The sequence below is a fragment of the Paramacrobiotus metropolitanus genome, unplaced genomic scaffold, assembly GCF_019649055.1.
Source record: "Paramacrobiotus metropolitanus isolate TYO unplaced genomic scaffold, Prichtersi_v1.0 Parri_scaffold0000016, whole genome shotgun sequence".
Taxonomy (NCBI): Eukaryota; Metazoa; Tardigrada; class Eutardigrada; order Parachela; family Macrobiotidae; genus Paramacrobiotus; species Paramacrobiotus metropolitanus.
The window spans coordinates 1,646,625-1,661,822 of NW_026570236.1; the positions used below are offsets into that span (position 1 = coordinate 1,646,625).

The 15,198-nt window shown below is 41.4% G+C and overlaps 3 protein-coding genes and 1 long non-coding RNA gene across 5 annotated transcripts; 2 read left to right on the plus strand and 2 right to left on the minus strand.

Moving 5' to 3' along the window:
- Nucleotides 1-521: 521 nt before the first annotated feature.
- Nucleotides 522-1,879, plus strand: LOC129585203 (uncharacterized). 2 transcript variants are annotated; one of them, XM_055477800.1, is made up of 4 exons: nt 522-682; nt 929-1,344; nt 1,384-1,400; nt 1,740-1,879. In XM_055477800.1, the coding sequence occupies exons 1-3, from the start codon at nt 634-636 to the stop codon at nt 1,396-1,398; spliced, it is 480 nt and encodes a 159-aa protein (XP_055333775.1). In that variant the 5' UTR covers nt 522-633; the 3' UTR covers nt 1,399-1,400; nt 1,740-1,879. The 2 variants fall into 2 exon arrangements, with proteins under 2 accessions (XP_055333775.1, XP_055333774.1); XM_055477799.1 differs by having other exon boundaries at nt 929-1,400.
- A 92-nt stretch (nt 1,880-1,971) lies between these two features.
- Nucleotides 1,972-2,861, minus strand: LOC129585204 (uncharacterized). Its single transcript, XR_008689977.1, has 2 exons — nt 2,534-2,861; nt 1,972-2,412 (listed from the first exon to the last, which is right to left on the minus strand). It is a non-coding gene; the product is annotated as an uncharacterized LOC129585204 (long non-coding RNA).
- A 1,971-nt stretch (nt 2,862-4,832) lies between these two features.
- LOC129585323 (acanthoscurrin-2-like) lies at nt 4,833-6,251 on the minus strand. Its single transcript, XM_055477963.1, has 3 exons — nt 6,074-6,251; nt 5,592-5,984; nt 4,833-5,345 (listed from the first exon to the last, which is right to left on the minus strand). Exons 1-3 carry the CDS (start codon nt 6,129-6,131, stop codon nt 5,059-5,061), a joined length of 738 nt encoding a protein of 245 aa, XP_055333938.1. The 5' UTR covers nt 6,132-6,251; the 3' UTR covers nt 4,833-5,058.
- A 1,628-nt stretch (nt 6,252-7,879) lies between these two features.
- Nucleotides 7,880-13,902, plus strand: LOC129585328 (synaptic vesicular amine transporter-like). The gene is made up of 11 exons (XM_055477970.1): nt 7,880-8,343; nt 9,034-9,316; nt 9,819-9,877; nt 9,969-10,052; nt 10,164-10,256; nt 11,218-11,307; nt 11,397-11,728; nt 11,910-11,973; nt 12,671-12,790; nt 13,380-13,513; nt 13,651-13,902. Exons 1-11 carry the CDS (start codon nt 8,214-8,216, stop codon nt 13,810-13,812), a joined length of 1,551 nt encoding a protein of 516 aa, XP_055333945.1. The 5' UTR covers nt 7,880-8,213; the 3' UTR covers nt 13,813-13,902.
- Nucleotides 13,903-15,198: the final 1,296 nt, after the last annotated feature.

A 15,198-nucleotide genomic window follows, 5' to 3' on the forward strand; every position in this document is an offset into this window, starting at 1 on the left:
ATACACGAAAAAATTCCTGATTACACTTGAAGATAGAGATTAACCATATAGGATCCGAATAATAGCCATATTGTATAACACATCAATAAATAAGTGCGAAAAATATATAGGTAAGTTGGTAACCGATTTACGCTGCCTAAACCGACACACACACACGCTATAACGCCACAATTAAGGCCAAACGATGAGTTACGATTGAATAAAGAAATGAGACGGACGAACGCGGAAATGACACTTGGTCACCCGGTGTAGATGCGGCGGGCATTATACATGATACACACTCAGACACATATACATATTGTTATACACACTGACCCATTACAAGCGATGGGACAATTAATAAACGCCACGGAACGCTCCATGCCAATATGCTGTATATTGTGCCATATGGTTCCACTTTTTTGACAGGCTGTACATTATACAGCCAGATGCTAGATGACGCTTCGGGGGCCTTTTTAGCGCTACGATGACAATGTGATCATAGGCTGCTACAACAGTACGGGGCGGATATATATAAAAGATGTTTACGCTCTATTAAGCCATACCATCGCATCTTCTTCTTCTTCTGTTCTATCTGCAGTCGGATACCGATAGCCGGTTATTTTCCCTTTTATCACATCCCCCTCCGACAAAATGAAGACGTTATTAATCGGCCTGGCGCTGGGCCTCACGGTTACCATGGGTAAGCGGCATGGATGTAACCTTTCACATTACTTGTGGAAAAACCTTATGTACATATTTAATAATAATAATTTTTTATAATACTAAAGTAAATACTTAATTTATTGGTGATATATAGCATCGTAACAAATATATATGAAAATAAAATCCATATCTTCAAAATATTTATAAAATATTAATTTTTAAATTTGAATCTGTTTTATCGATTATTTCGTGATTAAATTTAAATTTTTTTTCCTCGCTACAGTTTATGCCCAGTCTACCGGGGCTCCGTCATCATCATCCTACTCCAGCGGTAGCAGCAACAGCAACTACGCTACCCCGACGGCCAACAGTGGATACAGTGGCGGTAACAGCGGTTACAGCAGTGGCGGCGGAGGATATGGAAACGGCGGAGGCGGCTATGGCGGCGGTGGTGGGGGTTATGGAGGCGGTGGCAGTGGAGGCGGATACGGTGATCTGTTCAGCTTCCCCTTCGGTTACTCCAGCGGCTATGGTTACGGCTACAGAAGGTACATCCCCGTGCCCTGGTGGATCTGGTATCCATCCAGCTTTGGATACAACAAGGGATTCGGATTCGGTATCAATGGCGGTGGATTTGGCGGTGGATACGGTGGTGGCGGATATGGAGGTGGCGGTTACGGAGGCGGCGGTTATGGCGGTGGCGGTTATGGCAACGGTGGTGGCGGTTACGGCGGCGGCGGTGGCTACCAGTAAAGGTGAGGCCAAGATTCGATCGCGACTTTAATAAACTATAGATATCACTTTTAATTCGCGTTTTTATATTGGGTTGCAAATTTTCCCGAATTTTAAAAAGCGATCAAAGAAAAAATTAATTAAAACTAGCAAAAAAGTATATAAAATAATAATAATGGTACCATTTACTGAAATTAATTAAAAAGGATAAAAATTGCTGCTGCTGTAAAACATATATATGCTGCATTTTGCACTTCGATGACAGCAAGCTGACGACAGCTAATCACCCTCGCAAAATCGTTAAGGTGAAAGACATCATTAAAACTGATTACCGAATTAATGAATGCTGTTTAACATTTTAGGCCTACACTTCCGACTCGTGCACCATTCAACATCAACAACAACACCACCACCAAGATTGCTACTCGTCAGTGGCTGGCCACGAAGCGCGCAGGGCAATCGCAAAAGAATGTTTTGTTATCTCGCTAGCGAATACTGTTTACCATCGTTTATGTATTTGCGCTATGTGAAGATGTGAACTATCTTGGTTTTTATTAGTATTCCTTTGCACTGGACACCGCAACTCAATGTCCGCAAAGCATGTGATTTTATTGACGACAATTAAACTGTTGAACAATCAGTGTACCGCTTCTCGCGACCAGCTTGGCGTATACAACGATGATTTACAATCACGCTTATTACAATTATTAAGGACGCAAGATATCAGCACACAAATAGTAATAAAAACCAAAATGGTCTCGGTAGTTTGCACACATCAATCATTCATACAGGTATGGGGATGCGTTTATTAACAGTGTCATTAATGAAAACCGTTCTCAATGAGACATTTATATATGCCAATGAACATCTCATAACTGCAAGCAAGCGTCGAATATCTGTAGTATGTACAAGAAACTGCTTCCGGTCAGTTTGTCTTTTGTGCCATATTATAAGCTTAAGTGCGACTGCATGTGCAGGCTTCGTACACGCAGCGAGAGGGCTTTCCATCCGGACAAATGACTCCGTCACATATGACTAATTGTAGAGAACAACAAGATTCTTAGCAATAAACAGATCGTGTTAATTTTACGCGTAACAAGAGAATCCTCAGTTAATATGTGATTATGTGATGAACAATATGTAGCGGTTTACTTACTGCACGGATCGAATTGTCCATTGGTCAGGTTGATTACCAATGCCAGAGCAATAAGGCATAAAAGAATAAAATAAAGTGTTGTCTTCATATTGAAAATCTTGAAAATAATTATACTACACGATCTTAGTAAAACAAAATTAGAGTAACAATAATATAATATATAAATAATAATATCAACTTGAATATCAATAAATTGTTAGTGCAGCTGAGCAAGAGTTGCTTTATAGTGGCAATTAAGCATATCGGTTTGTGATAGAAGATATTTATATTGGTGCACTAGATCGAGCACCAGCCGCATCTGTTGCTGTTTTCACGATTGATAAAATAATCTCCGGTAGGTATCTATAAACTATTTGTGTAAAACATAATCATTCACCGAGAAACGGGGTACGAGATGTTAAGGTCCAGTTTTAGGTTTTGGATTCGGTACAAACCGCAGCACAATCATAATAATATTATTGGTCAGAGATCAGCAAAATCCATTGTTCGTCCGGCGTACAAGTGTCATCCAGGCCTTTATCTATCGCTAATCGCTATCGCAGCTGCATAAATTGGTGTAAACAAATATGCCATGTTCTGTTTAGATTTCTTTGACACTGTACGATATGCAGTCTATTTACATGGTATTTGTATATCGATTATAGAGGTGGATATTAAACTTTAAAATTTTACAAAGAAGTACAGCTGCAAGCTTAATACAAGACGCAAGTACGAGTTTTTCTGAGGTTAATAATATTATGATCATGGGATGGGTATATACTGCAGTTTTGTACTTTTCCAGACATTTACATTGCACACTTTAATTAATTTTAGATCATGTCCCGAGTATTTTCATAGATGACTGTTAATAACTGTTGCCAAAAATGCTAGAAATTAAAGAATATTACCACACTAATAATAACAAAATGGCGGAATATTAAGTAATCGCAAAGCAAATCTGGGAAATTCCTCTCGTTTGCCGTGTATTCCCTGTACATTGTGCAGTGTCTTGAATATCCATATTCTTCACTTTAAATTCCATGGCCATCGCACAAGCACCCTTCAGAGTAACAGGTAGCCGCCTTGCCGCTCGGGCATGTGTAATACGAGCAGAAAACTGTAATAGTAGTCAATCGTAGTGATTTATAAAGTAAACACCGTCACTGAAAAGGAACAGTTCCATTAATAATACAAATATAATGAATGGCTTTGGCTCTGTCTTTAACCAAAGCCAGTAGAATATACGTACTATATTCTATAGGCTTTGCTTTAACTCATTGCTCCATGCACCATGTGCCATAAATTACAAGTGCGATCTCTTAATGTTATAAATGAGAGAAACCTTTAAATGCACAACGCTGTGAAATACGTTTACTGAACATCGATTAGTGAAATTACCAAAAACTCTACGCATATACGAGAACAGAGGAGTTTCTGTATGTAAGGAAAAGCTAATCGTGCGGAGAGTCATAACTACTGCAGAAAGCGCATCACTCTAATTGTGCAACAAACACACGAATTATAACTTACTGCAGATGAGAGCGCTGATACTTTGCGCTTGGACCAATTGGTCAGCCAGAAAAACGGCCATCAGGAAGAAGGATAAAAGGAAACACCGCGTAAGAAGTGACATTTTTAACGAAGCTGCCAGGTTAGCTGCTAAAAACTGCTTATCGGTTAGCTACACCGTGTAACTGCCAGATTTTGGTTGTACAAAATTAACAAACACTTCGAACGCCTAGCGATCCGCGAATAATTAGGAGACTGTTCGGTCTTTGATCTATTTATAAGTTACTGAGTGCGACTTAATTGTTCGGGAGATACATTATGATTACCTGCTTTTTGTGTGAAAGAAACGATGTAGTTAGTAGCTACTTCAATATGGTCAACTGTTCATGCAAGATATGAAAAGAACATCATTACAAAAAAGTTAAAAGACAAACACCGCATTTATTGCAGCTGTACGAAATTTGAGCGGGCCGTGCTTTGTCCGTATAATATAGCGGAAACATGCCGCCAGAAAGGCCCTGTCTATGGTCAGAGGTACTCAGCTACCTAAACGTACAACTGCTATAATTTTGTTGTTTTACGTCCCACGAAGATATCTAGGTGAATCTTTCTTGTTCAGTGTTTCTGTAGCGTACGCGCTAATTAGGTTTACTCAGAAATGTTATTCAATACAGTTTACGAGCATTTATTATTGTGTCTGCCGTGAATTTGTAAATAAAAACGTACGGTCATTAAAAAGCTAGGTCAGTGATATGCAGTTCCTTGTAAGAGAGTACAGATATGTACATTTTCCGATATACTGTCAGCAAAACACAGTTCTTTAATTTATTCAGTAACAGGCGACAGATTTATTACAGATTAAAAAACGCGGTCAGTTAATTGAAAATTAATTAATACAGCAAATAAACGATCATAATAATAAATACGAAAACAACAAGTTATACAATGGGTGGCTGACACTCACTTGACAACAATAATTATGGTGAGAAAACAATTGGTTCACAGACAAATGACAGAGTAAAAAAGGTCACATGGGTTTATTTCCGTCCGTAACCGCTGTTGCCAGCGTAACCACTACCGCTACCGTAACCCGATCCACCGCCGTAGTTACCGCCATAGCCGCCCATGTTACCACCGTAACCTCCCATACCACCGCCGTAACCACCCATGCCGCCCATGCCACCGAAACCGCCCATTCCACCAAAACCACCCATTCCACCGAAACCGCCCAGGCCGCCACCCATACCACCATAGCCCATTGGTCGACCACCTAACCCACCGCCGAATCCACCGCCGCCCATTGCACTAGCCGCCAGAAGCGATCCTATAAAAAGGAGCAGTTCAACTGGATAATTCTGCGTTAGGGTACTGGTAACAAATTTCACTTGAAAGTTTAATATCTATTTTAATTATAATTTCAAATATTAAATGCATTATTAATTTTAATATACTTTCTATTTAGCGAGCACTATCGCTTGTTAGGGATTATATGTCCATTTATTTGACACGAACACCAAAATTGATTAGAAATTGTTTGATAAAAGCTAATTTCATAAAAAAGAACGCATACCGAGGCCGGTACCGCCACCTTTGTTGAGCATAATGGTGGTGGGATACCAGATCCACCAGGGTACGGGGATATATCGCCGGTAACCGTAGCCGTATCCGCTGGAATACCCAAACGGAGTCATATCTCCACCGAATCCTCCATCCACGCCGCCGCCTCCGTAACCGCCACCACCACTACCGTAACTACCACCCGTTCCGTAACTGCCACCACCGGTGCCGTAACCGGAACGGGCCGGCACACTGCTTCCGCTGTCGTACGACGAGCCGGATGCGCCGGCGGCGTACGGCGACGACGAGGATGCCGGTGCCGCTGCATACGAGGACGTGGGAGATGAACCGGAAGTGTACGTGCTGCTACTGCTCGCTGCATCCGTGCCGAACACCAACGGAAACTCTGCGCAGAATTCGGTGGACAATTTATAAAAATTAATTAAAAATGCACGTTCGCTTCGTTCGTTCTTATAATTAACACAGTGGACTCACGGGAACTGAGAGCAGCCGCAATGCAGGCGCCAAGGAATACTTTAATCCTGAGGATCATTTTCCAACTGGATATGGATGGATAAATGAATCGGTACAATCCCGAAGAATATTCCGGCGACACAGAAAAAACTGATACTTTTTTTCTTGTCGCTAATATGCTGATGATTGGAAAGCAGAGAGATGGTGAAGAAACACCACCAACCGGCAGACCTTCTTATACTGGCCCACAATCATCCGTGTACGTGCTCCGGCGACGCTACCGTGCGCCGCTGATCATATGTCCATTAAAAGGTCATTAAGGGAAGGGGTATCCGGTATTAACGGTGTTGACACACTGTGCGCAGGCCGGTATTGTCAGCCGGCACGACTGACCGGTCGCGGACCACCAACCGTCTCTCCGCTACAACACACCGTAATATGCTCATCGTAGTCCCCGCTTTGAGAGCTTAACCTCACCGTTCCGCTGTTCTGCCCTTTATCGGCATTTAACCTTCAATGTATCGGTGTTTATGGCTCCTTGCGCCATATTCCGCCGGCTGCCCCTTTATTACCCGGTAGTTGTATATACGCCGGCAATATCGGCGATGATCGCCATAATGTCCACTGGGTGAAATGACATACTATCACAATGTACATCATATTCACGGCATTCATGCGGAAATTTCTTCAATTAGCGAGATGTGTTTCTTTGCTTATATTTTTATCAAGTGTCGATTGTCCAATTGCCGTACAATGTTCCTTGGAATGTTTCGTTCAACAATAGAAATTTGACAGTAATCACCGATTACAGAGTAAGGTACTTGCAAATAATGCATCAGCGGTGCGCATTAAATGGAAGGCCTAAGTGCCATCAAGTCCTCTACAAGTAAAGCAATGTGGTTCGCCTACCATAATTTCATGTTTTTTCCGTGAAATGCTTCATTATTCACTGAGATTTCGTACTCTGCTTTTGAATTAACTGTTTTATGAGACCATTTCTTAAACGTTTGTTACCACGACAAGCTTGTGGAAGAGCTTGTGGAAGAGTAATTGTAGTACGTGGGCAGGATGAGACCGTAGGTGCACCCACAGATGACCTGCAAACAGCGGTAAAAACAGAAGATTAAATATCAACACATACTTTTATGCATAAGTTATTTTTCCTCGCATACAAATTAGTTTTTGCAATTATTTTAGCTAGGATAGTAAAAAATCCATAAATTTGCGTATTGAACAATATTGTTCAATATGGATATGAACGCATCGATAAAAGATCCCATAAATAAAAAATAGTACAAGAAAGAGGAGAGCAGGTTAACTTGATTGACGCGAGACATATTAATACAGTACTTGTTAATACTAAGATTAATACAGTACTTTGCAAATGAAATTTCAGACAGCCATAGTGAGTTTTATCTGGAGTTGCAATTAATTCTGTAAGTATTTGTAAAATATTTTTTACAATGCAAAATATTTTTTACCATTTTGTAACTTGTCCTTTACCTGTAAAATATGTTCTCGACGATTCATGGTACGTATGGCAATGAGGAAACCGTGCACCCGTACATTGTTCCCAGCGACAGCCAGCGTGCCGGTCGTTCTTCCGGCACATTATGCTTGACGCGCCGCGATCGTCAACAATCTCAATCGGCTGGTTTCTGGATGGTTACACCGGCATATATATTTTTGCCCCGACTATGTATATGTACGAGTATATCATATACACATCCCGTGCCCAACGCAGCCGGTGCTCATCGAGCTCACCGTAACCGCATTTCCCCGGCCGGCGTTGTGTGTGTAGCACGCGTACCATTCTAACAAACGCCGGGCTGCCCTCCAGTGATTTGCTCCCATCCTTATTGAATGTGAAAGCGACGATAATCAAGCGTGATGCGGAAAGAAATCTCTTAACAGTTCTATCTATTCGGGACTGTGGCGGGCGCCCGCTCATACAGCCGGTTCCTCTGATAGGCACAACCCATTGAACACTTGGCACAACGCATCGCATTACGTACATCCATGACCGTGTCCGCTCTGATCATTGTCGGCGGCACCAGGGAATTGGAAATTTATCGTTTGTTGCCTTGAAAAAAAATTCCGTCTTTACCGTCCATTTGTGTATACACGCGCGGGTTGGTGCAAGTGACCTTTACGAGAACGGATGACAATGGTGCCGCTGGTCAAATCGGTTCTGGATAAGTCCAGCGCGCTTCTGCGGCACAGCCACCGGACGACATCGGTGATCGTCTTTGCCGTGTTGATGTTGGATAATTTACTGCTGACCGTTGTCGGTAAGGTGATTTTTATTTTTTTCTTCGCTGACCTGATTTTCCTACGTACAGCAGCACTGCTGCAACATATCAAGTCAGTTATTTCCGCTCATACTTGTTGCAGTTATTGTTATTTATTTTATTTGTAAAGGAACTACTGTTTGAATGAAAAATAATTATTATTTATGCATAATTTTATATTTTGCTACTGCTGGCAGCAACTCGACTAAATACAAAGTAAATGCAATAGGTACTGGAAAGTGCCTTGTCATTAGAAAAAAACTTCGTAGTGCATGGGCTTTAGTAAAGTCCACCTTATCTGGTGCATACCTTCTAGAAAATGCAAAAGCAAAAAAGGCATAAGATATTTTTCTTGATCGAAAAAAATATCAATAGACTGAAAGAAACATGCTGCAAGTTTTAACAAAAATTTGTTTTTGAAAAACTATAGTTATGATTTTTTTGCTAATATTACTATGTAAATTTATGGTTTTTAAGCCGGTAATAAACAGCCGGTAATAAAAAGGCAAGCGCCTCACACTGCCCTCAGATTACAGTAAAACATTACCAAAATCTCGTATCAGTATATTATTAATTTAATATTCAGATGGATGTTGCGGGACAGCAGGTTAACAATAATGCATAAAGTTCTACAAAAGTGCTATGAAAAAATATGTGCTACTAAGCCTGCTGTTATTGTTGTGGTTACAGTGCCCATAATACCCAATCTGGTCTACCAGATTGACCACCCCGACAACGTCATCCCGGCGTCGACCGGCGTGCAGTCGGCGAAATGTCAGCCGGAAAATCGCTCCTTATCCTGCACTGTGCCTAATCGCGCCGATGACGAGCGACCGGCAATCCCCGCCGCTGTGGATAAAAAAGCGATTATCCTTGATCTGATGAATGAGAACGCCAAAATTGGCTTTTTATTCTCCAGTAAAGCCTTTGTACAGCTGCTAATTAATCCCTTTGTCGGTATTGTATCGGCCAGGTACACTAGCAACTTTGGCATTTGCCTCGCTTAGAACGAAAATTTAATTTAGGCATAGTAGTTTATTGTCTTATTAAGCGATTAACTTTACGGCGACTGATTGAACGTACGGAGAATTGCTGTTTGCCAGTTGTTACTTAATGCTGTACGTCAAAAATAAATCTGTAAAATTGTGTTTTAATAAAATTTTACATTAAAATCTTGTTATCGATTGTACGAGTACAGAAGTACACAGCATTAATGTGTTTAAAACTTACAACATTCTTAAATAATATTATATAATTATAAAACTGTGTAATTCATTAGGTAATACTTCCCTTTCGTAAATTCAGCAGGATGGATATGCTAGTCGCAACCAGAGCAAAGAAATTTGCAGACGTATTTTTAACTTCATATTTAGCAAAAACTTGTTTGCGTAAGCAGCAATTTGCACCGGCATCTCAGTAATGTAACCCGTGTTGAATTGTGTACTAATTGGAATAGAGACATTTGGTTTTTACAGGTACGGCTACACGATGCCATTATTTTTCGGTCTATGCGTGATATTTTTTGCCGCACTACGTAAGAATTTATTGTACTTGTATAGAAATATTCAGTTGTTGCACCGTTTACGTCGGGTCCCATGCTTTTTAATTGGGCTTTATCTGGACAGTTTTTGCCGTTGGCTCTACGTATGGGACATTATTCTTTGCCCGCTCCCTGCAGGGCGTCGGCTCGTCAGCGGCGGTCATTTCCGGTAGACAGAATAATATTACCGTTCCGTATAAAAACCATATTCGTACTTTATCGTGTAACACATTGTCAGTACATCGGTACAGTGAATGTTATGAATTTCTTTAATTGCCAGGAATGGGACTGATATCCAGTAGGTATCCGGATGAGGAGGACCGCAGTAAACAGATGGGCGTAGCGCTCAGCGGGATTGCAGCCGGTGTGCTCGGTATGTCGCTGAACATTGCGTTTTTTCTTTTATCCGCGTCGGGCATTTAAAAGTTGCTGATTATTTTTATAATACTGGTACAATATGTCTTTAGAAGTTTTAAAGCACTCTAATGCATAATTATGTATATAAAAGTAATGTTTCCATTCCTTTTATTAATTTTGCCTGTAGGGCTTTTCAGTCAGTACAGACTAAGCTAGACTAAGCGCTATTCTATGACTTTCAGGTGCTTTCCAGCGTTAAGCAACTTGAGCTCAACATTTATAAGTTTTAGTTGCCAAAATGTACGTACGTGTTTGGCCTCTACCAGAAAATTTCCATAATTTAAAATAAAACCAATAATTAGAAAGAAAAAAAGTTGAAATTAAAAGACTGCTTCGCAATAATTAAAACCTGAAGTGGACTTTCTCTCCTCGGAGCTGTCGAAGGCTGGTTGTCGTGATTACTGATATCGTTTAGTTTGCGCGTACTGTACAAGTTTATAAAAATAGTTTTTTCCTTTTACGGATTTCGAAATAAAATATACGTGGCAGCGGAGCAAAATTTCTGCGATAAAAATATTGTGTTTTTCTTGTTAATTCTAAGTCGTAGCGAATTTATCCACCAGTTTGTAGAGATCTAATGTTAATGATTCTGTAATTTACAATGGGCGTCAGAGCTGGCGAAGGACCTTTGCCAGAGAATGGTCACTGCACTACCATGTACGGCGTGAACTTGACCATGTTCGGAAGTGCGCTGATTGCAGACTGAAAATCTGGAATTGATCTATTTTGTAATGCATAGCTCGGATAATTGCTCAACTGGCTACATTTAATTCTGCCTACTCAAATAACTTTCAACTACGATAACAAAATATTAATTTATGAATGGTGCATAATACATCAGGATTCCACATGTCGTCCTGTTTATATCGCCTAAGTGATCGCCTGCATCTCTCTGTGATACATGCGTCATTTTTCAGTGGGATATCCATTCGGCAGCGTTGTTTACGATTTCGCCGGAAAGGCGGTGCCGTTTCTCCTTATAGCGTTTCTTTTGGCGGTACTCGGAGGTATAATACTATATGGGGTTCAATTAAGAAATGACTGACACGACGTACAACATAAAAACTTGCATCTGCATCCATTATGACCTTTACAGCGGCCCAGACTATTGCGCTGCCGCCCCGGCTCGAGCACTCCTCGGTGGCCCTGACCACCTCCACCAAGACCCTCCTGCGGGACCCCTATATCCTGGCGGTCATCCTGGTGATCTGCGCGTCGACGTGTGCCATGGCCACGCTGGAACCGTGTCTGCCGTTGTGGCTGATGGAGACAATGAGTCCCCAGCCTTGGCAACTGGGGACAGCCTTTGTACCGGATAGTATTGGCTATTTTCTCGGCTCTAGCTTCTTTGGGGTGTTTGCGCTGCGGGTGGGACGGTGGAAATGCGCTATGGTGGGAATGGTTACAGTCGGCATTTCGGCCATCTGCGTAAGGTTGATTTAATACGCTATAGTACATTATACGCAGCTTTTATAGTAGTATCCATACCGATATCGTATCCTAACATTTTAAATGTGTTAATGCATGTTCGCATGAACTCATAAACGAATGCTATCACTTGGTCTCGGTCCACAGTAAAGTACCAATAACGAGTGCTTGAGTTTTTTAGCTTCCGTTCGCAACGGCTATCTGGCATCTCATCATACCTCACTTTGGAATTGGGATTGGCATTGGTACGAAAATTAGTTTTACATTTTGTAAATCTGTTAACGCGCAAAGCGCTGAATTTCATTAAATTATAAGACAATTTTCGATCTTATACCATCAGTACCGGGAAATATCGCAGACAGCTCGTCTATGCCTCTTATTTGAAGTTACGTTACTTCAGTGTACTGATTACATGTAAACTGCAATTATGTGTACTTCGCTGTTTCTCATATTCCGGTCACTTTAATTGAGTGAATGGTTTCAAATTTCGGTCACCGGTTACCGGTACGACCGCACATGTGGCGCACCACATGAATAGCTGCAGATCGCACTGCCATTAGCCACCCGTTAATGTGCAGTGTGCTTAGCAAGTCCACCCAACCCAGCCCTCACAGTTGTCAGGGATCCTTTTAATTCATTTTCTGAAATTTTTAGACGTAAAAAACCGATTTTTTGCGCCTCACCCGGTTTAGAGTTTCTGTTATTTGTTTTGTTTTGTGAGTATATTTATTGATTTTTACGCTTTAAATTTAATGAGAGAGGTCGTTTCTATGAAAACTAACCATTTCTGTGAATTTTGTTTTGTTAGGATATTTTCCTACCTGTTGACCGGAATATGAAACTGTACAGTTAAAGTGACCGGAATATGAGAAAAAGCGAAGTACTGCCGGACAGGCTGCATTTATCCAGATCAGTGCGTACAAATATGGTTATGTGCTCCAGGTGTCGTAGATGCCTCCTTTATGCCTCTATTGGCGCTTCTCGTGGATTTGCGGCACGAAGCAGTGTACGGAAGCGTATTCGCCGTCGCCCAGATTGCCGTGTGTCTGGCATATTCTTTAGGTAATACTTTTTACAATTTTTCGGCTTAATTCTTCTATGTTTTATGTGTTTATTGTATACTTTCTATTGGCATATCGTTACTCTACGTCTGTAATCGCCCAGTGTCCATTGTGCACAGTTTTACATTACTTCGATAAAAATTCTAGAATATACAGAGTACTGTACAGTATGTCTACGTCATGCGTTAAATTTTGTCAATGCAGTACAGTACATGTACTGCACTGACAAAATTTAACGCATGACGTAGGTAAGCGGCATAAATGCTCGACGGAATTGTTTTAAACTGTCAAAGTTTCCTAATTTGTTAAGTAATTGTTCATACTTTTCAGGATTTAAATAACGATACAGAATTCAAATTCTTATGTAATGTGATACCAATTCGATCTTACTTTTTTAACTGGTGATTGTTTCGTTCTGTGTCTAAGCGGACGAACGCTAACTTTTCTGTAAAGGTAATCTGTTGTTATTTAGATAACATATTTTAGAGGATCGAGATCATCCCAATTAATGTGCGGTTACTCCGTTTAGTGGTGTATTTAGTTATTGCACATATATGCGGTATGCCTTCAAATACTCTTCATATGCCCAGGACCTCTGCTCGGCGGACTGGTAGCCAATTCAGCCGGCTTCCCTTTTCTCATGCGCACCATTGGTATAGTCAACCTTCTTATCAGTCCGGTTTGTATGCTCCTGCGGCACGTGCCGAACCGCGCCGAAAACCAGGTCAGTGTGCGCCGTGATCATCTTTTATTTCAGCGAATTCGCAACTGCGATATACTGTATTACGCATAATAATATTGCAATGATTTTACGGGATAGGCATTGCTTAACATACTCATAATGTGGTCTGTGATGATTAGGGCCTTCTCAGTCACCATACCACGTTCGGATCACAGGATCCCAGTCGGCGTCGGTCGTCGGGAATGATGTACCGCACACTGACATCGGACACCGATGATTATCCGGATGTCGCGGCAATGCCCAAGTTCAATATACGCCGCAAGAGTTCAGTGCGACGATGAATATACCAGACGGAAATTTGTGTCGTTTTTATCATCACCATTAACAGTTTTGTTATTATTAAATATATTTAATATTTTTCCATAAATTAATCTGGCATATTATGTTTCTTGTGGCTATTTTTACTAAAGACGGCCTACGGTTAATATTGTCGCTGTTTTTACTGCATCTGGGATCATAAATCATGCTTTGGCTAAAATATTAAGTAAAGATTTTGTGATGACGAATGCTATTTAATTCTACGATATTATACGCATACATTACTTAATATCGTTATTTCTACGGATTATACCCTTGAAATAAACTTAGAAACTTTAGAAAATTTACATCTCCTTCGGCTGGAGTAAGTTCAACACCACCGCAAACCCGGATTCGCTCTATCTGGAACCATTTTCCCGGACACGTATCCTCCTCCTCTTGTACAGTGTAATTGTCGCATAGACGGTTGACATAAATCGCTCGGCAATATAAGTACCATGTTCAATCTTTGTTTGATCTGTCCAGCGATAACCATTCCGCACGAACTTTTCAGTCTGTAGTTTGTTGATAATTAATTAACTCAGAAATCTCGTAATATTGAAGTAGTTTCTGTTAAGCGAGTTTCTTGTGAACATGGAGGGTTTGAGTCGGTCGCGAATCAGTTTCTTGGCCGCAGCGCTGCTAGTCTGGAGTGCTTCCCTCGGCAGGGTGCCCGGTGACCCTTTAACTTTCCTAATTAACCAACGGTACAGCCGATGGCCAACCGAATCGGAATGTGCCTAATTCAGAGTCTCTGCTGCGTCAGTATTTAACCGGCGCTGTTCCCGTGTACCGCATGCCCCTGGCAGACATACAGTGGATCCGCGACGACGTCCGGCTCCAACAAGCCAGCATGCGGGAGGCCGCGGATAGGCGTGCATTAAGGGTGCAGTTCGCGAACGAAGCAACTGTTGAAAACTATTTAGACTCCCAAATCAGCGCTAATGGCACGGACACTGCGCGACTGGAGGAACTGCGCCGGGTGTTCGAGAAGCGCCGGAGCGAGGTCCAACAGCTACAGAATGCGGAAGCCGTAAAGTATCAACAGTCGGGCCCTGGTTAGGGATCCCTTAACAGGACTGCTGTTCGCACGACGTTTCCCGGCCGTCTAGTTTTCGTTCCAGGGTTGGCGACATGAAGTATACAAGTATCTGTATGACTATTTGCTATGTAAGTACTTTAAGTTGGAACACAACAGCGATGTGTACGAGTTCAAAAGTTAACGCGTTCAGGAAGAGTTTGGAAGTCATGCGTTTTATTTATTTTCTGCTTCCAGTACTGAATTTTGCGGAATTCTGCTGGGAATGAATTTCTATTTAAAACGGATGTAAATGTGATTAAAACCCTTTAGAGTAATTATGAAATTGTTG